General features: G+C 39.8%; 4 protein-coding genes across 8 annotated transcripts; 1 reads left to right on the top strand and 3 right to left on the bottom strand.

The window, feature by feature from the left end:
* Positions 1-392: 392 nt before the first annotated feature.
* Positions 393-8,966, bottom strand: zgc:110699 (uncharacterized protein LOC325371 homolog). Of its 2 annotated transcripts, none has more exons than XR_010926129.1 (9): positions 8,813-8,966; positions 8,584-8,697; positions 7,754-7,810; positions 7,538-7,611; positions 6,770-6,908; positions 6,203-6,296; positions 5,771-5,842; positions 3,705-5,216; positions 393-1,406 (listed from the first exon to the last, which is right to left on the bottom strand). XR_010926129.1 is itself a non-coding variant. In XM_067583784.1 (9 exons), the coding sequence occupies exons 2-8, from the start codon at positions 8,633-8,635 to the stop codon at positions 5,108-5,110; spliced, it is 597 nt and encodes a 198-aa protein (XP_067439885.1). In that variant the 5' UTR covers positions 8,636-8,697; positions 8,813-8,966; the 3' UTR covers positions 393-1,406; positions 5,086-5,107. The 2 variants fall into 2 exon arrangements, 1 of the variants encoding a protein (XP_067439885.1); XM_067583784.1 differs by having other exon boundaries at positions 5,086-5,216.
* A 1,070-nt stretch (positions 8,967-10,036) lies between these two features.
* On the bottom strand, positions 10,037-17,343 carry LOC137176956 (NADH-ubiquinone oxidoreductase 75 kDa subunit, mitochondrial-like). Its single transcript, XM_067583008.1, has 18 exons — positions 17,192-17,343; positions 15,952-16,028; positions 15,363-15,454; positions 14,714-14,821; positions 14,492-14,568; positions 14,283-14,364; positions 13,915-14,045; positions 13,578-13,763; positions 13,256-13,390; positions 13,024-13,138; positions 12,769-12,914; positions 12,504-12,632; positions 12,236-12,365; positions 11,990-12,150; positions 11,541-11,871; positions 11,298-11,432; positions 10,519-10,591; positions 10,037-10,312 (listed from the first exon to the last, which is right to left on the bottom strand). The coding sequence occupies exons 2-18, from the start codon at positions 16,022-16,024 to the stop codon at positions 10,221-10,223; spliced, it is 2,196 nt and encodes a 731-aa protein (XP_067439109.1). The 5' UTR covers positions 16,025-16,028; positions 17,192-17,343; the 3' UTR covers positions 10,037-10,220.
* Positions 17,344-17,689: 346 nt separating this feature from the next.
* On the top strand, positions 17,690-22,111 carry unc50 (unc-50 homolog (C. elegans)). The gene is made up of 6 exons (XM_067583191.1): positions 17,690-17,836; positions 19,444-19,715; positions 19,951-20,071; positions 20,248-20,387; positions 20,980-21,087; positions 21,464-22,111. Exons 2-6 carry the CDS (start codon positions 19,448-19,450, stop codon positions 21,598-21,600), a joined length of 774 nt encoding a protein of 257 aa, XP_067439292.1. The 5' UTR covers positions 17,690-17,836; positions 19,444-19,447; the 3' UTR covers positions 21,601-22,111.
* Positions 22,112-22,316: 205 nt separating this feature from the next.
* LOC137177077 (inosine-uridine preferring nucleoside hydrolase-like) lies at positions 22,317-27,924 on the bottom strand. Of its 4 annotated transcripts, none has more exons than XM_067583187.1 (8): positions 27,911-27,924; positions 26,091-26,275; positions 25,825-26,004; positions 23,979-24,090; positions 23,753-23,889; positions 23,492-23,569; positions 23,283-23,399; positions 22,317-23,056 (listed from the first exon to the last, which is right to left on the bottom strand). In XM_067583187.1, the coding sequence occupies exons 2-8, from the start codon at positions 26,268-26,270 to the stop codon at positions 22,904-22,906; spliced, it is 957 nt and encodes a 318-aa protein (XP_067439288.1). In that variant the 5' UTR covers positions 26,271-26,275; positions 27,911-27,924; the 3' UTR covers positions 22,317-22,903. The 4 variants fall into 4 exon arrangements, with proteins under 4 accessions (XP_067439288.1, XP_067439291.1, XP_067439287.1 ...); XM_067583190.1 differs by lacking the exon at positions 27,911-27,924 and adding an exon at positions 27,158-27,828 and having other exon boundaries at positions 26,091-26,270; XM_067583186.1 differs by lacking the exon at positions 27,911-27,924 and adding an exon at positions 27,158-27,827.
* Between the last annotated feature and the right edge of the window lie 16 nt (positions 27,925-27,940).

The following is a 27,940-nucleotide window of genomic DNA, read 5'->3' as shown; positions in this document are numbered from 1 at the left end:
TTTTTTATCATATCAAACCCCATTTTGGATATTATTTATGGACAGCAGAGCTGTGGTAGCCTGTACTATTAAAGCACACTTGCAGTTACTACCAGTCACCACAGGTGTCGCCAAATCCACTGGAATTAAATCTTAACGCTGCATTAATTGATTTGTTTTTTTGGCCATTTGGGGGCAGTAGAGTAAGCTGTAAACACACTGACATATCATTGCCATATAAAGTTGTTATGGTGAATGTTTTAAGTTGCCTGATCAGCAGACACAGAGCAACATTAGCATTCATTTGGAGTTGCGTGTCTGCCCACTTGACAGTAAAATGTGTATTCACTCTTTCATTTGTTCTCCATCAACACCTGACAAAAATATGGCTCTTTAGCTGCTAACAGCTTCCCTATGTCCACCAGCATGTTGTTTTATTTGTCTGTCTACAGTTTGTTGCAGGGTAGATAGTGAACAGTTGGTTTATGAGAACTTTTTCACTGGAAGCAGCTGCATGCTGCAGCTGGAAACAGGGCTGATGAGAGCAGTGCAAGTAAACAAAAACAGTTAAGTTGTTCTGATCAATGATGTAAAAGATACTAAAATGCCATAAAGAGCTGACGGGACTACAGAGGTGGTGATAATTCACTGTGGGTTTCATATTACACATAGTAATCAAACAACAACAGCAAAGTACTGATTATTGCAGTTTTAAAGAGCATATCTGTTCCGATGATCTACTACAGATCACATGCACTTTAAATTACTGCTGAACCTTTTTTTTTTAAATGACGTATTTAATGAGTTTTAGATTGTTGAATAGTGTTGAAGGCCAGCATCAGTTTATATTTTGGTCACTTAAGCATGAAATCAACTTGAGTTTCAAACTGTTGTGTACTAAATGGAAACAAACAGCTGCCTGCAAGGTAGCATGAACTTAATTAGAAACTGGCATTGACCAGCAAATCTAAACATCAGCCAGCTTTTATGGAAAGTTGAATGTCCACCTCCTCTTGGACACAACACACAGTCCAGGATTATTGTTACATAGTAAACAGATGTTAATCTTATTTCTTCATCCTCTGTATATGAAGTGATAATTCTGAATAAGACCAGGATTTGAGATTAATGTGTTATTTCATAAACTTGAAACTTAGAAGAGTTTTGTTGGTATGAATGCAATAGCTCTCTGATTGGTTGTTCATCTGTTGATGCAGGTTGTGACAGGGGGGCTCTCTGATTGGCTGTTGGTGTAGTGATGCAGGTATGACTCATCTTCTATTCTCAGGGTTGAGTTGGGGTTTTGACCTTTCATCTCCTTGGTGACCGATTGTGATGTCATCGCCTCTCGTCGTTGTTGTCATCATCCTCTTCTGTCGCTGTCCGTCTGTCGCTCACAGATCATCCACTCAGGTTTGCTGGCACGACTGTTAAGAAGAGCGGCAACATCAAAGCATTGAGGTGGAGAACGCAGACGGTTTATGTGTGTCTGTGTGAGCCAGTGATGGGTTCACTCTCCATCACACAATTACACACCAGACAATTAAGTCCTCACGTCATCTGTCTTTCTCACTCCCTGCTTAAGAGGCTTGAGCATATTCACTGTAGCAGCCATTCATGATGTTGAATATAAATTCATACTTTGATCCTAATGACTCCTACCTCCAAGCACTCTGTTAACATTAAAGGACAACACCAGACTTTTTGCGGCCCAAAGCAGGTACCCCCCCAATGTAAGCAACATGTTCCTTTTTTTGTGGTAAAAAGGTATGACTTTACTAATAATTATCATGCTTAACGGATATGACTAGCAAATTTTCTATATTTTTCATACTGTCAAGAAATCTCATATGCAGTGCCAAACCATCCTGTGTATCCACAGCCTGACATATTTTATTCCTCTGTGCTTTAGACCTCCCGTTGTTGTCCAAAAGCTATTAAAAACACATCAATGAGCCACACCGCTGCGCTGGGTGACATGTTCCTTTGCCATGAAGAGTTTTGACATGTCACAGTGCAGCAGTGTGTCTCACACTGATGTGTTTTTAATAGTTTTTGGACAACAACGGAGGTCTGCGGCACAGGGGGATAAGATATATCATGCTTTTGACAATTAGAAAAATATAGAAAATCACCAGACAAATCCTTTAAGCTTTCAATCCTGCTTGATTAAGTGACACTGGTGCATAACAGCAAGTGCATTTTAAAACTACAGGTACCTGAGTTCTGTTCAAAATGCGTGTATTGACCAGCTGGGAGACTAAGAGGATAAATTGCAGCAAAGAAGACTAAAGAAGTGTGTGTGGTTATGCAATTTGAATCCCATGTGGAGCAGGTGGACTATACCAGTAACAATGAAAACCACTATATTGGAAGGCAATTACAGAATCCAAATACATGAAATGGCTAGTGGTGAAATATATAATCAAAAATGGGGTTTGATGGATCGTAAATCTTCCCCTGTGTTTCTACATAAAGCCCAATGGGGTGTCTGTGGTTGGTTGGTGGTAGCTGGGTGGAGTATGTGATGTATAATAAGAGTCAGTGGGGAGTGGAGAGTGCGGGGGGCGGTGGACAGTAAATACACAGTCAATTTTCCCATTATGCCTTTACAAGTGGCTGGAGATAGAGCAGTGGGTTGTAGTGTAGTCAAGGCTCAGTGTGGCTGAAATGAAGCAGCACTTATTCTTCTTTTTCTTTCTCTGTTCCCCACATAATACACATAAGATGTATTTTGCCAAAGTATCCCAATGTTTTTCTTCCCTGTTATAGCCTGTCATATTTTCTGTCTCTCACTCTGTTGCCTTTTCTGTCTCTGTTTTTCAAAATGCCTCTCGTTGATCATAAGGTTCAGAAGTTCAGAGAAAAAGGAGATACATGGGGAGAAACACAGAGACTGAGTTGAGGAAAGCCAAGACTGTAATCAAAGCCAGCCTCTTTCTTTACACTCTGTTACATCATCTACACACAACAACAAGGGCAAATTTAACTGGTTTACTTAACGACTGAGTGGCTGGATGACCTACTGGACAACAGACGGACCACCTTAGTATTTCTTCTTTTATCTCTGTATAATTCATAGTTTAAACAGTCAAATTATACAAACAAACTTGCAATGATAAGGTAGCTCACAGCTTTTGTATGACTTGATATACTGTGAGTCTGTGTTGAGCCTGCACCTGATGAAATGATAGTGAGTGCCTCCATCTACTGGAGGGCGAAGCACATAACAAACTAGGGCACGAGATATTATTCCAACATGAGCAACTGAAACTAATCCGACTGTATCCTGCGTGCACCGGCAACCTGTGGTTTTGGCTCTTGTCTCCTTAGAGGCTCCATAAAATATTAAATACTGCACCATATCTACATTTTCTGCAAGTGGTTCGAGTTGCAACAAATGTGGTGGGGTGTTATCATAGACTGTAAAAAAAAAATATGGACGTAGTCACCGTGACGTTTGGTTTGCGAACTGCCGTTGTGTTTTGAAGCCTCCAGTGTAGCGATTTGACCATCGCCATCTTGGATTTGGCCGTCGCCATGTTTGATTTTTGGAGCCAGAAGTGACCATATACGGACGAGAGGGTGGAGCTGACCATAGCGCTAGCTTGGTTAGCACGGTGCATTTACAATCCATGGTTAACAGTGATAATGCTAATGCTAATGCTAATGCTAATTTTCGCTAGCGAAAAACGCCTAAAACCGTTAAAACAAACTGTACTCACCGAAAAAACTGATCATCCGACTCATTGATGGGTCTTTTATTACAACCAAACGCTGAACAAGACTATTTTTAATTGACCACAATGTTACAATTAAGTTCAGTGAACTGAAAACACACTGTGAAATAGCAGCAGCTTCGCCTATATGCAATGGTTACGTTACGTAAGCAATGTTGTCGCCGTGGTAGCGACTTGTCAATCACAACGTAGCCACGCCCTAAAGCATACCCTGTTTTATCGTCAAATTTAAATTAAATGGGACCATAATTTACAAAATGAATATCATGCTGTTTTGAAGAAGACTTGAAACTAGCGATTGAGACCATAAACTCATAAGGAAACAGTTTACTGAGGTAATAAATCAAGAGAGAAGTAGGGTAATTTTCTCATAGACTTCCATACAATCAGACTTCTTTTTGCAGCCAGTGGAGTCGCCCCCTGCTGGTCATTATAGAGAATGCAGGTTTTTAGCACTTCCGTATTGCCTTCATTTTTCAGCCCCGTAGGTTGCCGCTTGGGTATAATTTGTTCTTCTTAATACAGATAAAATAACAAACATACTTTTATTGTACTTACAGGTATTTTATTTGTAGCCCAGCTGCATAGATATAATTTTCTTCTAAAATAGATTAGTGTGCATCATTAGGTGACAGGGATTTTAGGGTCTGAACTCAAAGGAACATCATCTGGTCTTAAAAGTATATTTGAGCTGCTGTAAATTTGCACTTTGGGACTCTGCACCTCCCAGAAAACAACAGCTGCCTCCTAAGAAAAAGCCGGCCTGGACTCTCTGGGTCCATAAAACCATCTGGATGAGACGATCTGATGTGACGGGCCATTACTGAAGCTCTCCCAACTCTGACTACTCAGACTAATAACTAATTTATTCATCCTGCTTCACCCTCTTTTCCAGACTACTTCTGGATTAGACAGGGTGTTACTTGCACCTCAGGGGCTACCGATATGCTCTTGTTCCCAGCGTTTGTGCTTACAGTAGATTTAACAAAAATAAATCCTCAGTGCAGGCACCTTGCACCCTAAAGCCCCTTTTATTTTTGATCAACAGTGCACTCATTTTGGCAGGTTTTTTTTGTGATGATGTGCACTTTTCTTGCACAATCCTTTGTGAAATTTAGGCCTCAGATTTTGGAGACCAAAAAGGGCAAAACACCATGTAACCAGAAGGCCAGCCTTGCATGAAAACACCACAACTGGTCCATATATACAGAAAATGGCTTGAACCTTGTCAGAATTTAGTTTAAATTGGTACTGTTTAGCACTGATAGTTTTCCTCTGTATCCATGATGATGAGAGGTATAAAAATCTACTTTTTTATGTTTCAATGGCTATATCATCATGAAACAGCAGAAAAGACAACACCAACATTAATTGTCTGATTGCTGTGGTCACCACTGCATGGTTTTAGAGCGGGTCAGCTTCCTTGTCAGAGCGTGGCGAACAGTCAGCATGTAGGAGCGACGGTCAGGCAGAGGGCGCTGCTGATCCAACACCAGCCTATCAGACACAAGAAGCAAAACATCACAAACATCACGCTTTATCATCATGCTTTAGTTCATCAACAGCATAGAAACTGTCTTGAATATACTTAATTTTGTCCTTTTTTCAATGTGAACACTAAAAATTTGCTTTGAATTAGGGTGGTATGGAATTTAGAGGAGCACATGTGGGCTTAAAGGTACCCTGGAGAGTTTTTGACCACTTGTAGTGCTCTGGAGCAATTCTCATGCTATTTTGCTGATCTACAGGTGGTTGCAGCAAAGAAGTGGCTTTTCAAATAATTGATGAGGAATCAAATACATTTAGTGCGTTTGTTGGACGTCAAGGATGCAGACAATGTGTTTTGGTGAGAAACTGTTTAAAAGAAAACTTCACAGGGTACCTTTAAGTGTTAGCATGCAGCCTCTGGTTGCTTAAAAATAATTAGACCAGGAGCGAAACCTGACAACCAGCGTCAATAAATGAGTATTATACAGACCAGAGTGTGTGGATTCTTTTCTTATACATATTGCAAACTGTGTGAAGTAAGTTATAACGCTGCTGAATCAAACCTAATGAGCTGAAGCACTGCTGCCTCCACAGCTAAAACAGCTTCGGCCACCGACAGCTCCCTGAAACCACACCTACACACACACACACACACACACACACACACACATTCACTTTAGTTTAATTTACAGTATTTCACATATTAAACCATATATAGTATAACTGTAACTCCAAACTGAGCAGAAGGTAATTAGCTGTACATGTCGTCCGTAACATTGGCATCTTCATCTAAATAACAGTAACAAAACATACAATATGTAATTCATTCATCAACATATATACTGTGAAGACATTTGGTAGTAATATAGACATCTGTCTCAAATTTCATATTCAATATTCAATATGCACAGTACATTAAATACAAAAAAGAAATGAAAGAATTACACATTTGTATTTGTCTAAGCTAATAATCACAACCGATGACACAAACAAACCTTAAATCCTTGGCCAGTCTCTGTCCTTCCTCTGTTGTCACCTCCCTGCCGATTTCCAAGTCTGCTTTATTGGCTACAAGCACTGTAGGAACAACTGACGCACATACACACACACACACACGCAGTTAAATGAAGTGACAATAAACCTAAACGATGATGTTATGGTGTGCAGGGATTTTGCTGTTAACATGCTACCTACAGAACATAGGATGGCCTACCAAACATGGAATACATGTCTGCAGCCATTTGTGCGTGTGTGTGTGTATGTGTGTGTATGTATGTGTGTGCGTGTGTGTAAAGGTGACAATAGACAGATGTCAGACTTAGAGTTAGAACAGAGACTCACTAGACTTTAAGAGCAAACATAGTGAACACACTGTCCCTGTGGAGATAATATCATGCTGGTTCAGTCATTCTGGTATGGTAGTTATTTGTAGTCCTGTTTTTGTTGTCTCCAAGTCATCTTTACACAGAGTATTACACAAATATACAGTATAATTAGATGCAGACATTATATTTTCTGCGTAACTGTCTGGTGAGTAGTAAGTTAGTAAGTTAGTTCCTTACCCAGACTCTGTTTGGTTTGTTCAATGAGTTTCTTGAGGCGTGGGACCTCCTGGAAGGTGAGACGTTGTGTGATGGAGTACAGCAGCAGGAAACCATCAGCCCAGCGGATAGACGACTCCAGAGAAGCCACACAGCTCTCCTGTCAAGAAACCTCATTGATGTATCATACAGTGACGATGTGGAAAACGCTGACTCATGTCAGATCAGTCACCAGATTTTGTAGCATGAACAAAATACAAGTATGACATTTTGGGAAGCACATTTATTTTCTTTCTTGCCAAGATGAGAGAATCGACACCCGTCTCGTGCTTGTAGGCTAAATTCGAAGCCAGAGTGAGCAGGCAATTAGCTTAGCTTAGCATGACGACAGAAGACAAGGGGACACAGCTAGCCTGGCTCTCTTAAGAGTTAAAAAATATTTATATCAGCACCTTTAAATGTTACTAATGAACACATTGTAATCCATGTTTATGTGTTTATATGTTTATTTATATGTTTAAATTAAAATGTTGTTTGGTTTGTCTGTTTTAGGCTAGTAGATATAAAGGGATAATTCTAAGCTAACGAAAACACAACAATTCTTATTTTCAGGTGATTATACCTTAATTAAAACATACTTATAGATACTATATTCCATTTCTGCCATGTCCGTTCTGCTAGATGCCACTAAATCTTACACATTGCACCTTTAATGCTCACACTGTTATTGAAAGCTATCTTTTGTGTACTGTGACCTTACAAAGCTACAAATAGAAGCTAAAAGTTTACCTTACAAGTTATATCCAAAATTTCCAGATCAACAGTTTCCTGGTCCACCACCCGACTGCATCTGTATGTCACCTCTGTGGTAAAACAGCCACATTTTACACATTTTATTATGTCAGGGAGAGGCAGAATGATGCAGTAATATCAGTAATGATTGTTCTAATTATTTTTTTCAGTGTCAGAAATGTTTATTGCAATAAATACTTACTGCAGTCTTACCCTTTTTATGGTCGTATTCACCAATGAAGCGCTTGGTAATGAAACGAACACACAGTGCTGGAGACAGAAAACAGACATGGAGAGTGAACTGCCAGAAACACAGCAAACTTTCTCTCAGCCATCTCACTGCTGGTTCACACACACATGAAGTTTGAGTTACACCGTAATCTGCATCTGATCTGCAGCATGTTTCCTTCACAGTCATCGCCACTTTGAAAATTATCCTCATAGTAATGTTTCCTGCCTTGTTCAAACAAAATGCCACAGCTGCTTTCTCTGTGTTTGGGTGCAAAGAGTCTGGATGTGTTTGTTTGACTTTGTGTCTGGTGTACGAGGGCTAACTGTATTTCCTTTATGCTGGACAAACTGATGGTTTATTTCAGCTTGCTCGAGCATTTAAACACATCAGGCTGTTCTTGTCAAATATTTTGAAATGATGTTAAAATAAAAACACGCCACATCTATGAAAAAGCTGTTTTCGAGTAGATCTGATGAGACGCGTATGGAGACATGGCTGTAGTTTGACATTAAAGCTTAGCAGTGGAGGTCACAAGCGGTGGCTGGATACACTTCAATGCTCATGTCAAGGGGTCAACTCCAGACTTGTGGAAGGTTTCCTTATTTAGCAAAAAGTTATAAACCATGACCATATTTCAACCCCAAACCTGACATCCTGTTTACTCTTTGAACAGATGTGAGAATATGTTGAATTTTTGATACTCTTGCATAATCCAAGCTTTTCACACACATTCCCATCCTGTTTCTCCACCTGTGTTGTTCTGCCTGGATCTCTGTGCATTTTCTGCATCTGCATGCAGTCTGTAGTCTACCTGTTTTTCCAGTGTTTTGAGCTCCCAGAATGAGGAGTTTAATTGGAACCATTTTCCTGCTGGGTTCACTATCAGTCCACGGTCTGTCCTGCTGTCCGTCCCCGCATGAAAACCCTACAGAGAAGAGCAGAGGAGGTAGAGTTAAGTTGCAAAACAACTCAAAACAGAAATATAAAACTATGCACAAACTAGGTTGCACTACTACACTGTTGGTTGCAATTATACTGACCTTTAAGTGGAAATAATTTCCAGAAATGGAGAGGAGTAAAATAATGAACCCACTGTGTTCAGTCTCAGACACCGAGCACACAAGGAAGGAAGAGATGGGACTGTCTTCTTTTTGTGTGTGTATAAGTGTGTGCACCTCTCTGCGTCTGTTTGCTTAAAAGCGCTCTCTCTCTCCCCATGACAAGAGCCATTTGTCTGGAGGAAGTGTGTCCAACTCCAGACACCAGTATCACACTCTGGATCCAGTCTGGACACAGATATATAGTCTTTTGGGGACTTTCGATGACTTACAATCATTCGATACCAGGAATTTGATGGGTTAGGGTGACAGCGTGGTATTATTCTAGACTCTTTGTTGCCTTTTATCCTTATATCCCCCCTTATTTCCTTTTCAGTTTATTTTGTTATTAATGTTCCACTTTTTCTTTAGACATTTTTTCACTATTTGTTTGACTATTTGATTTGGCTTTATAACGGTTAATCTGACTCAAAGTCTGTATATGAGCCATAGAGCTCAATAAAAGTATCTTTTATGACTTATAACCATTCATGGAAGGCTTATGTTTAATCCTGGACCCAATATCGCCTCCAAATATTAAAAAAATTGGGTTGAGACTCAACAGAAAGCCTGTGAATTTGAGTTGTGTTTATCTGGAGCTGAACTCTTTCTTTGAGGTGTTTTTGAAAGTATTTGGGTCGAGTTTAGGACACCAGAGTCTCAACAGCAGTTTAAGTGAGTTTAAGTTTAAAGGAATAGTTCCACATTTAAGGGAATACACTTATTTAGTTGCATGAAATTGATACTGCTTTCAGCCAGTCAGCTTAGCTTTAGCCTTAAAGAATAGAAATAGTGAATCAGCTAAGTGAGCGTGACTGTTTGTGTTCCTTGCTTCTACTTATAAAGATATCAGGTGATGATAGTACAGAGCCAACATAACTAGCAGTAATAGTCTTACTAAAAATAGTCTGTCCCCATTTATATACACACACATCGCATTTTTGCAAAGTTAACTTGTTAATTTATCACATCTAATCTGAAAATGATGTTTGTGTTGAAGCTAAACACTCTAAAGGGATGAAAGGAACAATTTAACAAAAAACATGACATTTAACATCAGAAATTTCAAAACCTATTACTCAGAGAGAACAACAGAGATGACTTGTGAGCTTTTACTATAAGCACAAACTCTAAATATTTAACACAATGAACGAAAATGACTCAAACTGGAGTAAAGACAGTAAGATTTTATTCATATTTCATACGTTTATCAGCTTTATTCAACAAAGCACGTTCTCAGGAGTGAAAACGATTTAAGAGTATACAACAAGCATCAAGGACAACTTTAAATTAGAGAGAAGTGAACAACGAGGAGTTAATCGTTGAAATGTATGTGGGTGTTATTGGTTGTTCAGCAAACTGAAGGCTCTTCGATGGCGGCGGCTCCTTCTGTGATGGCTTTGACACATTTGGCCATCGTCTGGGAAGCCCTGCTGATAGAGTCTGAACACAAAGAGGGAAACAAGAATATTTTACCAGAAAAAAACCCTACAAATTCAACATTTTAAGACCTTTAAAATGCAACCTTGAGTTAAAAGGAGAACTGAAGCTTAGATTTAATGTGTCTTGGCTTGAATACAGTCAGCTGAGCAAGCTTAACATGTTTATTTATTAACAAGATGTCAGTGTATCTCTAATGTAAATAATACCTGTCATGTAGAAGTCCTTTGCTGTAATTTGAGGAGGGATCAGGGGAGCTGCTATGAGGTCCTGGTTCACAGCCTGAGAAGAACAGAGTGAGGAGAAACAGACAATGATGATTTTCTTCTTATTAACTTCGACTCATGCAACTCTCTGCCTCAAAAACAGTCAGGATTTTGCAGCTATGACTACTATATCAGTAATATTGTTTCAAAAAAAGAACCGAACCCTCTGAATACTAAGTAACCTCCTATTCATCTAAAGTTGAACAGGCAGGGCAGGTGCAGATTTCACCCTTTTTATTGGATGTAATGGAAGATGTATTTTTTGTGTCTGCTACTGGGGTTTTAAAGATCGAACTGCAGCAAAAAAGGCCACACCAAAGCAGACAAGAAATCTTATTTACATTCTAATATTAAAAACTAACAAATATCGTCACGCTTGGTTTGATTTACACCATCATATGTAACTGAAAATTAACAGCACAGCACACAGAGACGGAGAAACGAGTGAAAAACACAAATACATAGTCATCAATAAAATGCAAAAAGAAATGTTTTGATGAATACAAATGTTCACAAAAACGTGCATCAACGACTCTACAGTGAACCAGAATTGTAGAAAAAGGGTCAAGGTGTAAATGTGGATTTCAACTTGTAATTTTTGACTTATCTCTTGCTTTACTGGTGCGCTTTTTAACTGACCATTCAGACTGAAACGAAATGTGACGGAGTTGTGATCTGTACAACTCCAAATTATGACTGTGTGGAAATGTGAGTGTGTGTACCTTGGCAAGCTCGTTGGCCTGTTTGAAGTAGTTTGCCCCCTCCACATCGTCATAACGGACAAGGTTAGGAGACACCTCGGCTAGTCTAGATCGCACCTCTTCCAGGGAGTCGTAGGACAGCGACAAACCTGCCAGCTGAGAACAAACACACAGACGATCCTGTCGATAACTGAGCTCTTGGTAAATTTTAAATGAGCCGTATGAACATTGGTACATGCTCTTGCTGTGTGACTTCCTCCTCACCTCAGATATGGCTCTGATGATCTTCCAGTCCTCTCGGGCCATTCCCGGAGCAGTGACGGCCACCCTGGTGTGTTGACTCCTTCCCTCAGTGTTGACATAAGTGGCGTTTTTCTCGGTGTAAGCAGCGGCAGGCAGGATGATGTCTGCCATTGGTGCTCCTACGTCACCGTGGTGACCCTGGTAGATGATGAGGCTTTCTTTAGGCAGGTCGGCTCTGCTGATGCAGCCACCGTCAGCTCCCAGCAGGAACAGGATTTTGGGTGGGTTTTTCCTGATGGCGTCCACACCGGCCTTGTAGCCCAGGTCCAACGCAGCCACCTGACTGGCCACTCTGCTCTCACACACACACACACACACACACACAAACACATTAGTGAAAGCTTAAGCTCAAATTCAAGCATTTCAAAGTTGCTGCTTCTTCCAAAAAGTCATTGTGACAGTAACTGTACCTGTGCAGGACACTGAGGACTTTCCACCCCTCTTCCACTCCACTGCTGGTTCTGGCGTTCTGAGCGATGGTGGAGACGGCGCCCAGAATGGCAGCTCCATCTTCTCTCTGCAGAGCACTGCTGCCCACGACCACTACTGGACGCTTCGCAGATGAAAGTACCTGGAGACAAGGAAAGGACGGGAACAATTAAAGAAGAAAATCAGCACAAAGAGGCTCTCTAAACTAAAACTTGTCTGTCCATTACCTGACAGAAGGGGTGTGTGCCGTTCGCCAGCTCCTTCAGTACTGAGGTCTCCTCTCCCAGATGGTCGTATGTGTAACTCAGGTCAACTTGGTGACCCACCATGGCAACACGAAGCTCATTATGGAGCCAGCTGACAGAAGAAGAGGAGGAGGAGCAGGGAAGGCAAGTTACAAATCATTCTGCAACTTTTTCATAGACTAGAAAAAAAAAAAAAGGTTTCCAAGAGGGGAAATAAAATAAATAAATATGAAGTGATGTATGAGTTTACCTCTTGCGGACTCGGGCGTTGAAAAGTGGGGCTTCGTAGCGCGGGTTGGTTCCTACGAGCAGCAGTAGGTCACATTCCTCGATGCCGGCGATGCGGGAGTTCAGGAGGTAGTTGGAGCGCAGGTCAGTACTGCAGAGAGAAAAAAACTGTCAGCTGATAAATCTGGAGACACACTGCACGACTAAAGAGACTGTGGGTGTGGGTGACTGTACAGCATATACTTTGTTTTACTCATAAATCGCTATAACAACACACACAGTCTTACCCTGCCCCCGCCATAGGGAAGAGCTCCTCAGTGCAGAGGTTTTCTGAGTTGAGTCTGTTGAGGAGATCTTTGAGGGCGACAAGAGCTTCAGCGTCCGCCATCCCTCCTGCTATGGCTGCTACCTCATTGCCTTGCACACCTTGCAGCTACACACACACACACACACACAGATTTATGCCTCAGATGTCACAAATGAACAGAGTCATTAATAGAAAGAGGTCTAAACAGAAAGATCCAGTAAAGAAGCACACTTACTGCTCCAGCAACACGAGTGAGAGCATCCTCCCAGGAAGTCGGAGTCAGCTGACCTGAGTCATCCTTCACCAGTGGTTGAGTCAACCGCTGCCTCTTCAGACCATCATATGCAAACCTGAGAAGCCAGAATATTACTTATCTGGTGAGACAGAATTCTCACTTCTCAAATTCAATCTGAAACATGTCACCTCCTGAAACCACTTTTTCTCGCTTGGGTCTGCTTGTGTCTTACCTGGTCTTGTCAGAGATCCATTCTTCATTGACGTCTTCGTTCAGCCTGGGCATCACCCTCATCACCTCCCCTCCTCTCGTGCTCACCACGATGTTACTGCCCACAGCGTCCAACACGTCGATTGACTCGGTTTTCCTACAAAGAGAGCAGAAGATGGAGAAATAGATGAACGAATTAAGAATCTGAAAGTGCCTTTTCTGTTGAAACTCATATTTCCTGATGTGGAGAAGAGCTCAGGATCTTCCACAAATTCGATGACTAGTAGGAACCCTGTTTAAGTTATTATATTAGTTTATCTGTGGTTTCACATCTTTTTTCCTACCTGGTCTCCCATGGTCGTGCGGTGAAAGCGTAGGGTTTGGAGGTGAGTGCTCCGACAGGACAGACATCAATAACGTTGCCCGACAGCTCAGACATGAACATCTTCTCCACGTACGTCCCGATCTGCAGGTTGTTTCCTCGTCCTGTCGTTCCCAGGTCTTCAACACCAGCAATCTCACTGGCAAAACTACAAAACAACACATGCAGATATGCCCAAATACACTGTTAGAGGGTCTAATATTTAATCTAAATTCAGTATTTGTCATTTGTCAGCAGGCTATCCGATTATCACAATTATTCTGGTGGGTATTAATAAGAATGTTTTGTTTCTTTCTCACCGGACGCAGCGTGTGCACTGGATGCAGCGCGTCATGATGGTTTTGATGAGCGGACCGATGTTCTTGTCCTCCACTGCTCTCTTTCCTTCCGTGAAACGGCTGCGGTCTGAACCAAACTGCATGGACTGATCCTGGGAGCACAGCAGGAGGAGTGTTAACGAGGTAAACAACATGTAAAACTGTAATTAGCACAAACTAAATTCCATTCAACTCTATTTTAAGTACCTTGAAAACTATGTGCATGGTTAGACAACACTAAGGGGATGTGGGACTGTAATTTGGGTGAACTGTCCCTTTAATCTACAAGTCATGATTATAATTTTTTTATCCTAAACCAGGGTTATTTCTGTACAGTTGTCCACAGTTACCTGCAAGTCACATTCTCCTCCCTGATCACAAATAGGGCAGTCCAGTGGATGGTTGGCCAACAGGAACTCCATCACTCCCTCTCTGATGACACACAAACACACATGTTCATCAGGCCTGTTTACAATAACTTCTGTGACATTTTGAAATCTTGCTTAAAGTTTGAATTTGAATTTGGATGGAACCAGATGGTGAGCGCTGAAGTTTGTACCTGGCTTTACGTGTCTTCTCTGAATTGGTGAGGATGTTCCAGCCCTTCATGACGGGCATGGCACAGGCTGCCACCGGCTGAGGGCACATGACAACACACACATTAATGAGACAGTAGTACTGCAAGCATACTACAGCATCTACTCTTATCTCAGTGTTTGTTGCTTAGTTTGATGATCTTTCAACCTATCTGCCTCCTAACTGATCAGGTGCATTCAATTACCTTTGGTGCTTTCTCAATCTCCACCAGACACATGCGGCAGTTCCCCGCCACCGAGAGGCGCTCATGGTAACAAAACCTGGGGATCTGGACTCCCACCTTCTCACAGGCCTGATGGGGAAACAAAACAGACGTCAGCCAAAACAAGAAAACAACAAGAGTGTTTTTTTAGATTTAATTTAGTTTATTTGATATAGTCACACACAACTGCAAAAACTGTCAACCATGACACAATACACCTTGTATTATGCCTTGGTAATGCCAGGTCCTCAAACTTAGAGTGAAAACTAAATAAATTATGTTTAACAAAGACATTAATGTTGATTGCAGATGATATAACAGTAAGATATTAGATTAACTGACATAAAATATGAAATTTGGGGTTTATAATGATTATAAAGCATGTCAAGATGTGGTGGGAAATCCTAAAAAGACCAAATGAGGCAGACAAGACCACAAAATACGCAACAGGTTTAGATGTATCATCTTTGGCTGTGTCCACATTATTGCATAAATTATTGGCAGGACAACACAACAGCTCCTATTGTTGAATGCATAGATAAAAGAATATAACATGGGACCATATTAAGAGTCAGTACTAATACAATACTGAGTGGACAGTATCTGCAGTAAAATAATCTGTTGTTTTTACCTGCAGGACAGTAGTTCCAGGCTCCACCTCCACTGGTTTCCCATCCACAAACACTTCCAACATGTTGCTGGCAGCACGCACTGACGTACGCACTGAAATTAAATGCACAAAGGCCAAGTTTACTGAAATAATCTAAACCTCCGCCAACAGAATTTGTTAACAATATATTATACTTCCACAAAAGTGTAACCGAGATATTTCTTGAAATGATATAGACCTGCAACTACATGTATGAATATCCTTGGGTAAATTTTCACTAATCAACACTGTTCTATGCTAGAACTAGTGATTTTGAATACAAATACTCTGCATTTAAAATACTGCAACAAAACATTACAAAAAGAATAATAAAAATAATACTTATGTGAAACTATGAGTTTCAAAATGTACTCCGAAACTACAATACACAGAGACCCTGCTCAGTCACACTGAAAAGAATAACTGTTGTTGACCTTGACACACATACACACAGATGTGTGTACACACACACACACACACACACACACACACACACTCTCACTCTCTCTCTCTCTCTCTCTCTCTTTCTTTCTCTTTCTCTCTCTCTCTCTATCACTCACTCAGGTCTTACCAGTGCTGGAGGGAGCCAGGTTGCCCTTTGCGGCTCCGGCTAGAGCTCGGCCGACATTCGGCAGTCGCAACATGATGCTGTGAGAAGAAAACAGACAATGAAAACAGTCAATAAATGAGCTAACCTCATTCTGACATGCCATGTACCAAACGCCATTCAAAAACCTGCAATCTGAGTTGGCTTTGGGACACTTGAAGACCAAATCTGCAATTCAGAAAATGTATTTCTGAACCCAAACAGTATTCAAACCAAACACTATTCATTACAATAAACTAAAAATATTTAAACCAAATTATTGATTAACAAGAGCAACAGCAATTTCCAACAATTTCTCAGACATCAACATGTTTTGTCCAACTAACAGTCTTATACTGTCATAAAAAAAACCAAGACACCTGCAAGTATTTGCATTTTAAAAGCCAGAACCAGTGACTTTTTGGCATAAAAAATGACAAAAACAATTCATCAACTGTCAAAACTGTATCAATCAATTGTCTGTGGATGAACTAATTAATTAATCAACTATTCGTTTAAGCACTCCCCATAATTAGTCATGTTGTCAACTTGTCCTCACATAAACTCTGTCCTGCAGAGAATACACAGTGCTCTTCAAAGGTTTGTATAACTCTTGGATTTTTTGCACAACATGACCTCTCTGTATGTCTCGTTTTGTCCAACCAACAGTCACACACAAAGATATTTCTTTTACCAACAGAGGAAACGACAAAGGAAAGTATTGACATTTAACAAGCTGGAACAAGTGACTTATTGGCATTAACACATGACAAAAACAATACATGAATTATCAGAGTTGTTGCAATCGATTTTCTGTTAAATGTCAAATAGATTTGACTATTTGTTACAGTTCTATCCAAAAATTGCAATAGATAGATAGACAACAACAATCAACAATAACATAGTGTTAATTTCACTCAATCAAGATGCGTTTTAAGGCGATAACGCGCAGAAAACTAAAGCATAATTTATGAAACATCTATAAGATATAAATGTTATGTCATTGCAGTGTATGGGAGAAGGAGATACTATATAAGTTAGCACGGACCTTGCAGTGAGGACTCCTTGCTTTGCAAGCTAGCAACGTTAGCTCAGAGTACTACTCAAGGACACAGGCGCTGCAGCGGGTTATAACGTCCAACAAATCATTTTCCACTTATCTTACTTATTAAATAAACCAGGTATTTAAACGTTTATGAGTGTATAATGTGTTTCTGGTTCTTACCTTTCGCTATTTGGCCTTCTGGACCAGAACAGCGGTGATCTTAGTTACTACCAGTAAAATGGCTATTGCGTATTAGCGGAAGTAACACTTCTTCTTCTTCCCTCGTATTGCTGGCAGATCAGAAACAACTTTAAGGTGCATACATACCGCCACCTACTGTACAAGAGTCTATTGTGGTTAATGAGGTTCACAACATTTCAGATATAAATGACATATTAACCGCAGTAAAAAAAAAAGTCATTTATATCTGAAGTGTTGTCAACATGCCATTAACCACAATACAATTTAATGCAGTTAAAAGTCATTTATATCTGAAGTTATAATAATAAGATGGTAATAATGGAATTACCGTTATTATTATTTAATATTTATCAATGTTTGTTTGTTTGTTTGTTTGTTTGTTTGTTTGTTTCGTTCTTTCTTTCTTTCTTTCTTTCTTTCTTTCTTTCTTGCTTTTTTGGTTGCATTTTTTACTGTCAACATCAACTACATTTCCCAAGATGAACCGCGCGTTACCGGAAGTTTCTACGTGTTCATTTTCGCGACAGTTCAGTTCTGTTCAGGAAGCATCTACAAACAGCTAAGTTACATAAACGAGCTAGAAAAGTTGGTGCTTTCTCCTGTGAAGGAGTACAGCAAAAACAGGTAAATACTCTTCAGAAATAAGACATTTTGTTGTTTAGCTGTTCAGCTGTTCAGCTTTTCAAGTCCGTTTCAAATTAGACTGACCAGGCCTTCTCATTATTAAACTGGTTAGCTTTATGCTAACTGTGGCTGGCAGAAAACACAGCGAAAGGAAATAAATATATCAACGTTTACTGACGTGAAACTGAGATTATTTAATATGTTTATTTATGAATAAACCTAATATGAAGGTTCTAACACAGGCAACATGACAGCATGTAACAGTTTCTGTTCCTGTGTTGTCAGTTTGTTATTGCTAAGTAACGTTAGGCATTGCTGTTGGAGATAACTCATATTACTGATATTATTATATTATTATACAAATTCAAAAGGATATCATAAAAATGCAGGTACAGGACTGCATCATTTGGATATAAATAGGTAGCAGGACTGGTTTTGTATGATAGTAATTTAGCTCCACTGTTTAGTAGTCTCCGCTGTTTCCTTTATTTTGGGTTTATTCCTAATTTTATAAAATCTTTCAATAGCACCATATAATAACAAGCAGAATTTACACGTTTAATTTATAAAATGAAAGAACATACTTGCGACCCATGCACGAGACTGAGACAGTAAGATTCATTGTCTGGGAACCATAAACATCTATAAATAATGTTCGCCAGTCCATAAAGTAGATTTTATAGTAGTATTTGTATAGCACTTTTCAAGCTAGGAACACAAAGTCCTTTCTATAGACAACATAAAAGACAATTTCAGATATAAAAAAGAAAAACACAAGAACAGCAAAGTACAACACACCATTAAAAGACTCTATAAAAGAAATTTACAAATAAATAAGGTAAAACAAGTGAAAGTATTAAAATAAACTGAGAATCGTGTGGTTGCACAACAGCTGTAAACAACTAAGACTAGTTATCAGATGAGAAGGCAAGTCTATAAAAATGTGTTTTAAGACAGGATTTAAAAGCAGAAACAGTGTCAGCAGACTGAACACTAACTGGAAGAGGTGAGGTGCCAGTAAAGCAAAAACTCAAATCACCCTTTGACATTAACCTGGACACCGGAAATAAAGCTGTACATGATCCTATAACCCATTTTGTGTCAATATATGGCCCAAATACATGATACACAACAATTAAGGTGCTTTAAAAGAATGAAAATAGAGATATAATAAAAAGTACACGAAATTATTGTTTTGCTGTCCTGATTTAACTAAATATGACAGTGTACAGTATTCACTGTGGTTTTATATTTGTTATTTGTCACTGTAAAGATTGGTTTGCTCTTCTACAAGCTCAGCTACAAAGACATTTGGGGTAATATTACTGTTAGAATAGGACAAAACATCAACATGAACATCAGACATTTTCACATGTAATGCTGTAGAAATGCTGTTACAATCCCCAAATGTTCTTATCACACAGAAGTGTATTTTTTATTGTAGTTATAATGGATTATCTGCATTTTGTCTCAGATTATTTTGCTCTACTTCATCAGGATGCATAAATCAATCTACAGCCTTTTTTTCCTCCTTCATCTCCCATGCTCTCACCTTCATCAGTTCTCACCTCCCTGTTTTCCTTTTACACTTCTAATCTGACTTTCAGCACCATGTTGCCGACCACTACGCAGCAGAGCAATGGCGCCCTCGGCTCCAGGGATGCTGCACGCCACACGGCGGGCGCCAAACGCTACAAGTATCTGCGGCGGCTGCTCCATTTCAGGCAGATGGACTTTGAGTTTGCCCTGTGGCAGATGCTTTACTTGTTTACGTCACCGCAGAGAGTCTACCGCAACTTTCACTACAGGAAACAGACCAAGGACCAGTGGGCCAGGGACGATCCTGCTTTCCTGGTCGTGCTCAGCATCTGGCTATGCGGTGAGTCACTTTTTTTAATATGACAGTGTCAATAAACACATTTTGGTCAAATCATGATGATATTTGTTATTCATTTCCGTTCCTCTCTTTCAGGGTTTTTCTACTTCCCATTTAAACAGCATAGTGCGTGTCATTTGTTAAGGTCTTAATGTCGTCAAATCCTGATCCTATGATAACTGAACTTCAGGTGTGAGCATGGATTTGTTATGATTTCCCCCCCTGTGTTTCTGTGCAGTGTCGACAATAGGCTTTGGTCTGGTGCTGGACATGGGAGTCCTGGAGACACTGAAGCTGCTACTTTGGGTGGTCTTTGTTGATTGCATAGGAGTCGGTCTGCTCATATCAACCCTCATGTGGTGAGTAGGAGGTTTGTTTGCTTGCAGAAGAAATGAATGACATTTACTCCACTTACTGTAACTGAGATGATGGTTTTTTTTTATGCATACTTAAGTCTTTTTCTTTGACTCAGACTTGTATGGACTTGTATGACTCTTCACTGCATGTGAAAAATTATTTGTTTTGTCTTTTCCAGGGTAATCAGCAACAAGTACCTGCTGAAGCATCCCAGCAGGAATTTTGATGTCGAGTGGGGCTACGCATTCGATGTTCACCTCAATGCTTTCTACCCGCTCCTAGTTATCCTGCACTTCCTGCAGCTCTTCTTCATCAACCGTGAGTACATTCTGTCTCAGTTGAGTTTTATCAGCATGTGTGAAAGTCATACAAAAGTCTTAAAATTTTAGATAAATAAATATATAATTGTAGCATTTTTTGTTGTTAAATTCAACATTTTAGGTCTTAAAATGTTATTTGGGCCAGTGTTTTACTTCAACTATTGTGTATATATATATTTTTATTTTGCATGGTTCGTTCCAACTTTAGATGTTTTTTAATATTCACAACTGATACTTAAAGAGATTAAGTAATCAGATGAAAAGTTACTAAGGATGCACAGATGGTCTGGAGTCAGAACAGGTACCTGGAGTCATATTCCTCTGGTGATAGATGAGAATAACACCTGAAACCAACCAGACAGCAACTGCAGTGTGTTTTGCTGCAATTTTAATCAACCAAAAGCGTAAATGTATCCGTTACACTATGATACACCGACAGTGCCTTGTTACATTTCGTCAACCAACAGAAGACTAAAACTTTAACAAACAATAATGAGAAATCACTAAATGTAACAAAATTTCTAAACAAAATCATAAACTTATCAGATGTTGGCGTCTCTGTTTACAGTTTGTTGTTTTGTGTCTTTCAGATGTCGTGGTGATTAACTCAGACTGGTTCCTGGGATACTTTGTAGGCAACACTTTGTGGCTGATAGCCATTGGTTATTATCTCTACATCACCTTCTTGGGGTACAACGGTAAGTCCCCGTCACATTTAAAGTTACATTACTTTTGAAGTTTTTTCTAGAAATAGCAATATTCCAGTGAATAGACAATTTCTAGTATGTCACCTTGTTAGTGCAATGCTTTAATTGAAACTCAGGGAATATGTCTTGAGAGAAGCTGGACACAGGCTGATAATGCTGCTTCTAGTGGTCAAAACCATTCTTTAACTAATACACTGCTAGCAGGTGTGGCCACAAGTGTATCAGAATTAAAACTTTGAATCAACAGAGATGAGTGTAATTATGTTTTTCTGCCAGTAAATGTTGAAATTGAATAGTTGCGTAATGTAAACTGCCATCTGTCAGAAGGGTTGTGTAAACAGTCTTTTTTGTTTGTTTATCTACACAGCTCTACCCTTCCTGCAGAACACAGTGGTGCTGCTCTACCCCTTCGCCCTCCTCATCCTCATCTACGTCCTTTCCGTCTCTCTGGGCTGGAATTTCACTCAAGGCCTCTGCTGGTTTTACAAGTACAGAGTCCAGTAGAACCGGTTTGTCTCTGAAGTCGGACACTCGTTGGCTCCAGGCTGACTCAATATCTGTTTTCAACTCACATCTAGGTGACAACAAATCAGTTTCCAAATGCTGTCAGTCAACATCTGGCTGAGAAGGACTTGGCCTCTGGTTGACTCTCAGTAAACTGGGACACTGGGTTGATTGATGCTGGTTGACTCTGTTGATTTTCTGTTTGGCTCTTATGTTGAGCTGGAGCTCCAAAGTCAGTAAACAGTGATGTGTTTGAACTGGTTGCAGAAAACAAGGGGACAGACGGGATTACAGCTTTTATTGTAGTTCTTTTTGTATGATTTGTAAATAGTATTCTGGCAGGTTGTAATATATACACAGAGGACTGTTTCTGAAGAGGAAAAAAAATGCTTTGTTTCAATAAGTTTTCTTAAAAAAGTGGAGGAACATGGAATACAGACTTTTTTTCCTTTATTTTTTTTCTTGAAGTGTACATTCCAAAGCACTTTCAATAAAAAGTTTTATTAACTTATGTTGTGAAATAAATCTGATCCATGCTTTCCTAATGCTGGTCCAATCTGCATTGTTTCAACCTCCCAGCAGTACACACCTTGCTTTAAAAGATCTGGATGTTTTTTGTATTGTAGGGATGGTTCTCTATTGGATTTTGTAGTAACATGCTTAAGTCAGACAGTGTCACTGTTGATCCTCAGTGCTAGACTATCACAGGATTACAGTGGTGTTTGTTTCACATTATGATGCAGATTCATGGTGAAGCATCTATACCTGAAAAAAGGTCTGACGTAATTAAGAGCTTTTTTGGAAGCCATTACAAATTTCCCACAACATTCTGAGTTGTGAGACAGTACACATAGCATGTACTGACTCGTGTAAGTTTTTAAGAAAGAAACTGGAGAATGTATAGTTTTATAGTTGCATAGAGTTCATAAGCAGTTGTTGACTTCCAGACAACAACCACCAATCGAAAAAAAAGACATTGGTGCTAGATGAAAAGTTAAGGGATCACCAACGTTACTACAATTCACCCTCTGGGGGACATGGATGAATGAATGAATAAATGTCTGTATAATATTTCATGGCAATCAATGTGATAGTTGTTGAGATTTTTCAGTCTCGAAAAAAGTGGTGGACTGACAGACATTCCCATTACTATAGTGTGTTATACATATTATGCTACAGAGTGAATGCAGTATCACTTGTTTATGTTGACTGCATATATTAATGGCATTATACTGTATTTTGGGTATTTCAGAGTGGCATGAACAGTATATTGCAAAAAGTATAATACTGTGGCTCAGAGAAGCTATTTCAGTGCATCCATCAACATTTTCTTGAACTTCTCCGAGTCAATTTTCTTCATGATGAAGGCCTTGTGTTTCTTATTCAGCAGGCCCATGTAGTCAAGCACCATCATGCCTCGGGTGTGGGTTCCCGCCAACTCCACTGACACTGCAACCTGGAGGAGGAACACAGGAAGTTGTGTCTGACTGAGACATCTGGCTTTTTAGTTTTTCTGCTCATGGAGTTTGGTGGAAGCAGAAAACCTGTGCTGCATTTTAACTATTTAGTCATACTTTCACATATGGAGTGTGTTGATCAGATTCTGTATGTTTTGTCAAATCTTATCGAGACATATCTGAAGAAGAAAACTGATGTTAAAGGGATAAAAGCAGCATTCTGACCTGCTCGCTTTCTGTCACCAGAGTGTCATTGATGGCAGCAGCCAAAGCATAGGTGTCACAGGAGTTGAACCCAGGTCCTGCCACCAGCTCCTTTTGATACCGCTCAGTTTGGACCATCTGCAGTGACAACAATTCAACGTGAAGAGGACACATTTCTTCTAAATTCTTGTTCAGTCTGTTGAAATATCACACCTAGGAGAGACTCGTACCTTCCTGGTGTGCCGGGAAATCTTCTCCACGAAACGAGCCTTGTCTGTGTCTTGAGCCAGCCAAGTTTCACAGAAAGACTGAGGGGGAAAAAGACAAAGACAGAAAATAAATGAAGCAGTTTTTAATACTCACAACACTAAAATAAGGAAATTATGTGTTGTTAAAGTCTATTTTATCAAAAACTGTTGGCTCTATGCTTTTTCAGGTTTGGTGTCTCTGGTCATCATCATTAAATTACAGATGTGTGGTAACCTCCTCACCCATGGCAGGCTGTTCCTGCAGCTGAACTCCCAGGTGGCGATGTAGGTGGGACAGGTGTAGCAGTCCAACACAATGTGGGCAGCTTCAGGGTCAGCCAAAAAGTTAAACTCTCCACATACTGTAGTGTTACCTCTGGCTGCAGAGCACACAAGAGAAGAAACACACAGTCATAATTCTGAATCAAAGAAAACATACTTGTTTTAAAATGTATGACAGGTAACATACATTCAGTGTTTCCTCCCATGATATAAAGCGCCTTCAGTTTCTTAGGGAGGGAGGGTTCCAGTTTGACAGCGAGGGCCAGGTTAGTGAGGGGCGCCGTGGCGACCAGACTCACCTGAACACAGAGAACACAAGAAAGAATAGTACAGCTTTTAAATGTATTGATCATGTACCATCTGCTGTAGTAGTTGGTGAGGCAAAGAGACAAAAGAGAGAAAAGTCAGTTAACAATCAGATTAATCCAAATCAGATGCTCTTTTTACTAAATATATAAATAATGGATACCATTATATGAAAAAGAATTACCCTTTACAACATCTAAACTTTCATATAGGGAAAGAGAACAGATTATTAAACCACTGAGTAGCTAAAATCACTAAACAATCCATACTTGTAGTATTATTAAATGAGAAATCTATATTTTAATTTACTGTTAATATTCTGCTTAAAAAGTTGAAAAAAAGTCTCTGCACACCTGAGCACCTTTAACTAACCCAAAGAATATACATCACCATCCAGGTTAGAGCATATAGCAAAGACTAGAAACATAGAAAATGAAACAAGGGCAAAAAGGCCAATTAATCATAAATCTTACAATAGGGGAGAACAGGGTAAATAGAGCCAGTGGGTAAAATGAGCCACCCCCTTTATCTAGGTAACCATAAGAAAAAGTAATCATGTGATCACAAATTAAGAAAGTATAGTTCACATTACTCAATCCATCTTGGACATGGAGAGAGTCGTCAGCAAAACAGAGCAAAAAAAAGATTTTTGTCATGCCAAGTGAATTCATCATGTTACTAAAGTTATCGGTCTTGTATCTTAATTTAAAAAGATACGTTTTTGGACATTATTAAAGTTGAGTCAATGGCTCAATTTACCCCCAAAAATTATTTTCTGATATTCTAGAGACTAGAGACACTGTTCATGTTAATGTTTGATCACTGTTACAATTGTTACAATGTTGATGAATAAATACGTAATTGTTGACTGATGTTAAGTTTAAGCCACACACAAACATGCTGTATATACAGATGGGTGGCAAATTAAAGGAAAAGCCAACATAAAGTGTCTTAGTAAGGTGTTGGGCCACCAGAACAGCTTCAATACACCTTGGCATTGATTCTACAAGTCCCTCTCACTCCAGAGGGATGAACACCATTCATCCAAAAGATATTCCCTCATTTTGATGATGGTGGTGCAGAATGCTGTCTAACACATCGGTTCAAAATCTCCCATAGGTGTTCAAATAGGTTGAGATCTGGTGACTGTGAAGGCCATAGCATATGATTCACATCATTTTCACACTCATCAAACCATTCAGTGACCCTTCGTGCCTTGTGCATGGGGGCGTTGTCATTGAAATGGAAACATATACACTTATGTTATTGATTATGTTACACTGACTTATAGTCAAAAGCTCATTGTAAGACTTTATGATCTCTGCTTCCTGTGTGAAAATGTTCCTAACAGGTACTATCAAAGGTGAGGTGTGGGACTCAGTCACTGTAACCTTAGAGGGAATGTCCAGGGAGGATAGGCAGATAAGGATTTGGCCTTGAACTCTTAATTCTCAGCAGAGACCAGAAGAAATTCCCTAGAGATACGGTGAATTAATTAAAAATAACTGTTAGGGTGATGACTATGGGATGATTGTGATGCATGTGGCTGTATATGCAAGTACCAACACTGATTATTGCAGTAAAATCACCAAATGTAAAAAGTGGCTCATGTTACCCCGTTCTCCCCTATATTATCAGATATTAAATAAATTGTAGCGACATCCATATTGTCCCAAATATCCAAAAGGACAAAAACAGAAAATGACAACAAGCAACTATCTACTCACCTCTTCAGGGTTTTCACTGATAATCTTGATCATGGCCTGTACGGCTTTTTCCTTCTGCAGCAGCTCCAGACCAGGAGCATCTGCATCTGGGACATCACCCATCCCGTCTTTCCCGTGGAAATCTCCAGCGTGGAGTTTACCGGCCAGCAGGGGCTCTGCGCAGCCGCGGTATACCGGGATCTGTATTACAGGTTTCACTTCATGATGCATGATACACAGGAAGTCATCACTGTATCATATACAAGCTGTAGCCAGAACATACTTACATCCAGCCTGTTGCAGACTTTCAGCACTCGTAGTGTGTTCTTTAGGACGTTCTCCAGGGGTGTGTTGCCATGGCTGCAGGTGATCCCCAAAATTTCCACATTGGGGTCTGCCAGGGCCACCATGATGGCCATAGCATCATCCACCCCTGTGTCCAAATCAAGGATCAACTTCTTCTTCATCTTATCTGAAAGAAAAGGAAGAGGAGGGAGGATTTTTATTAAGAAGATGATAAAATTTCAATATTTCCACGTTTTGCACACAACATAGTCTTCAAATTGAGAGATGATAAATAATCCAGGTCTTCAAACGGGAACATAAATCAGTTTCCTCTTTGAACGTGACCCAAATCACCCATCTGGCTGTGAGTTTACATTTGTAAATGTCATCCTCCAGCACACTCAGACGCAGCTGCAGCTCATAAATTAATCAAGGGCTTTAATTTAAGTCAACACCTGCTCCATAATTGTTTCTTGGGGTCGACTAGTTGTTTATTTATTTGGATCCTCGTTAGCTGTTACCAGAGCTGATGTGAAAATCTACAAGACACTGAAGTGATGCTGATATGTCCATGTGTGGTTAAAAATGTCTTCCTCTTACATTAAATAACTCCTCAGATTTTTAAGTGGCAAATGAAGTGATGCAGCAGGGTCAGATTAACCTGTCACGGGACTCCAGGGGGAAAGATATGTTAGCTCTTCCCCCAACCTCAACAAGTCCTCCAAATTAAACAGCTAAATAAGTATATTACTTGTAATTGCCCTCCAGAATGACATATAGTGTATACAGTCAGCATTTTCTGATCTTAAGCCCCTGTTAGCAGGACAACATCATTTGACACCTTCTGAAACTGTTACAAATCACAAATCAAAAGTCAAAAATTAACTTTCATGCTCCGACTTAAGAAGATCCCTATAAAGGAGGTGTTGGTTTACTTAATACCAAACATGAGACCCCAGTCATGATGAGTGAATGAGGCTCCAGTCCCGTCACTATACATGAGACAGTACAATACTATATCACTACTGCAACACTAATTGTAATAACAAAATAATAACTGATTACTCACATTCTCATGGACGTACAGGAAAGAGTAAACCAGCAAACATGAAACAAGAGTCCAGAAACTACAGCAATGAGTGAAGTACAATCCATAAACTTCTCTTAATCAGCTCTGGCCAGACACTCCACCCTATTTGTTAGACAGCTGAGGGGAGCTGAAGGGAGGTCTTTGATGTGTGCAGAGAATCCTGACACTCTCTGATAACGTGCACTTGGTGCACAAGGTCACAGACTTTGCATGTAAACTGTGAGTATGCTGAAAGAGGGATGCCTGTGCTGGAAACTAGTGGATGACCTACTGAACAATCCCTTTTGATACACTTGGGTCTGAAAGCATTAGTTTATCACTTTGTTTAAAGGGATATCTGGTTTTTGTTTATGAACCTGAGCGTGTATCTATCATGTGTATCTAAATGGTCAGAGCTGAGTCATCCCGATTGGTAATTATTCCCGTTTATCTCCTGATTTCATAGTTTTTCCTTTTCCTCATCACAACTTGTTTCTGGCACTGTACAGCGTGTGTGTGCAGCTGCTCTCTGTGCAGGTAGTCCTCCATCCTGTCCTCCTCCCTCTGCTGCGGAAGTGATTGGAGAAGGTACTGGTTTGTGCCAGTCAGTGACTAAGTTTACAAGGATTTGCCAAATGTTATGATACGTGGCAAACTCACAAAAACAGTTAGGCTACATACAGACAAACACACAAGCAGACTTGTTTGATCAGTTCTAAATTAATCTGGCAGAGCACAAAGAGATGAACTTACCTGTCAAAAAAGATTCAGCCTGCTGTTTTT

The sequence above is a fragment of the Thunnus thynnus genome, chromosome 24 (assembly GCF_963924715.1).
Source record: "Thunnus thynnus chromosome 24, fThuThy2.1, whole genome shotgun sequence".
Taxonomy (NCBI): domain Eukaryota; kingdom Metazoa; phylum Chordata; class Actinopteri; order Scombriformes; family Scombridae; genus Thunnus; species Thunnus thynnus.
This window is presented reverse-complemented; position numbering and strand designations above follow the sequence as displayed.

Bases quoted from the DNA above. Each gene is read 5' to 3' on its own strand.
- zgc:110699 (XM_067583784.1), bottom strand. From the start codon at position 8,635: ATGGTTCCAATTAAACTCCTCATTCTGGGAGCTCAAAACACTGGAAAA. The intron at 6,297-6,769 runs GTAAGGAACTAA...TATGTGCGTCAG, and splicing joins ACAAACCAAACAGAGTCTGG to TTGTTCCTACAGTGCTTGTA. The intron at 5,217-5,770 runs GTTTGATTCAGC...TGTGTCTGATAG, and splicing joins GCAGTGCTTCAGCTCATTAG to GCTGGTGTTGGATCAGCAGC.
- LOC137176956 (XM_067583008.1), bottom strand. From the start codon at position 16,024: ATGTTGCGACTGCCGAATGTCGGCCGAGCTCTAGCCGGAGCCGCAAAG. The intron at 13,764-13,914 runs GTGAGAAAGAAA...GTTGTTTTGTAG, and splicing joins CAGTGCACACGCTGCGTCCG to TTTTGCCAGTGAGATTGCTG. The intron at 12,633-12,768 runs GTAAGACTGTGT...TTCTCTCTGCAG, and splicing joins TTCCCTATGGCGGGGGCAGG to TACTGACCTGCGCTCCAACT.
- unc50 (XM_067583191.1), top strand. From the start codon at position 19,448: ATGTTGCCGACCACTACGCAGCAGAGCAATGGCGCCCTCGGCTCCAGG. The intron at 19,716-19,950 runs GTGAGTCACTTT...GTTTCTGTGCAG, and splicing joins GCTCAGCATCTGGCTATGCG to TGTCGACAATAGGCTTTGGT. The intron at 21,088-21,463 runs GTAAGTCCCCGT...TTATCTACACAG, and splicing joins CACCTTCTTGGGGTACAACG to CTCTACCCTTCCTGCAGAAC.
- LOC137177077 (XM_067583187.1), bottom strand. From the start codon at position 26,270: ATGAAGAAGAAGTTGATCCTTGATTTGGACACAGGGGTGGATGATGCT. The intron at 24,091-25,824 runs GTGAGTAGATAG...CTCTGTGTTCAG, and splicing joins TCAGTGAAAACCCTGAAGAG to GTGAGTCTGGTCGCCACGGC. The intron at 23,057-23,282 runs GTCAGAATGCTG...TTCCTCCTCCAG, and splicing joins TGGTGACAGAAAGCGAGCAG to GTTGCAGTGTCAGTGGAGTT.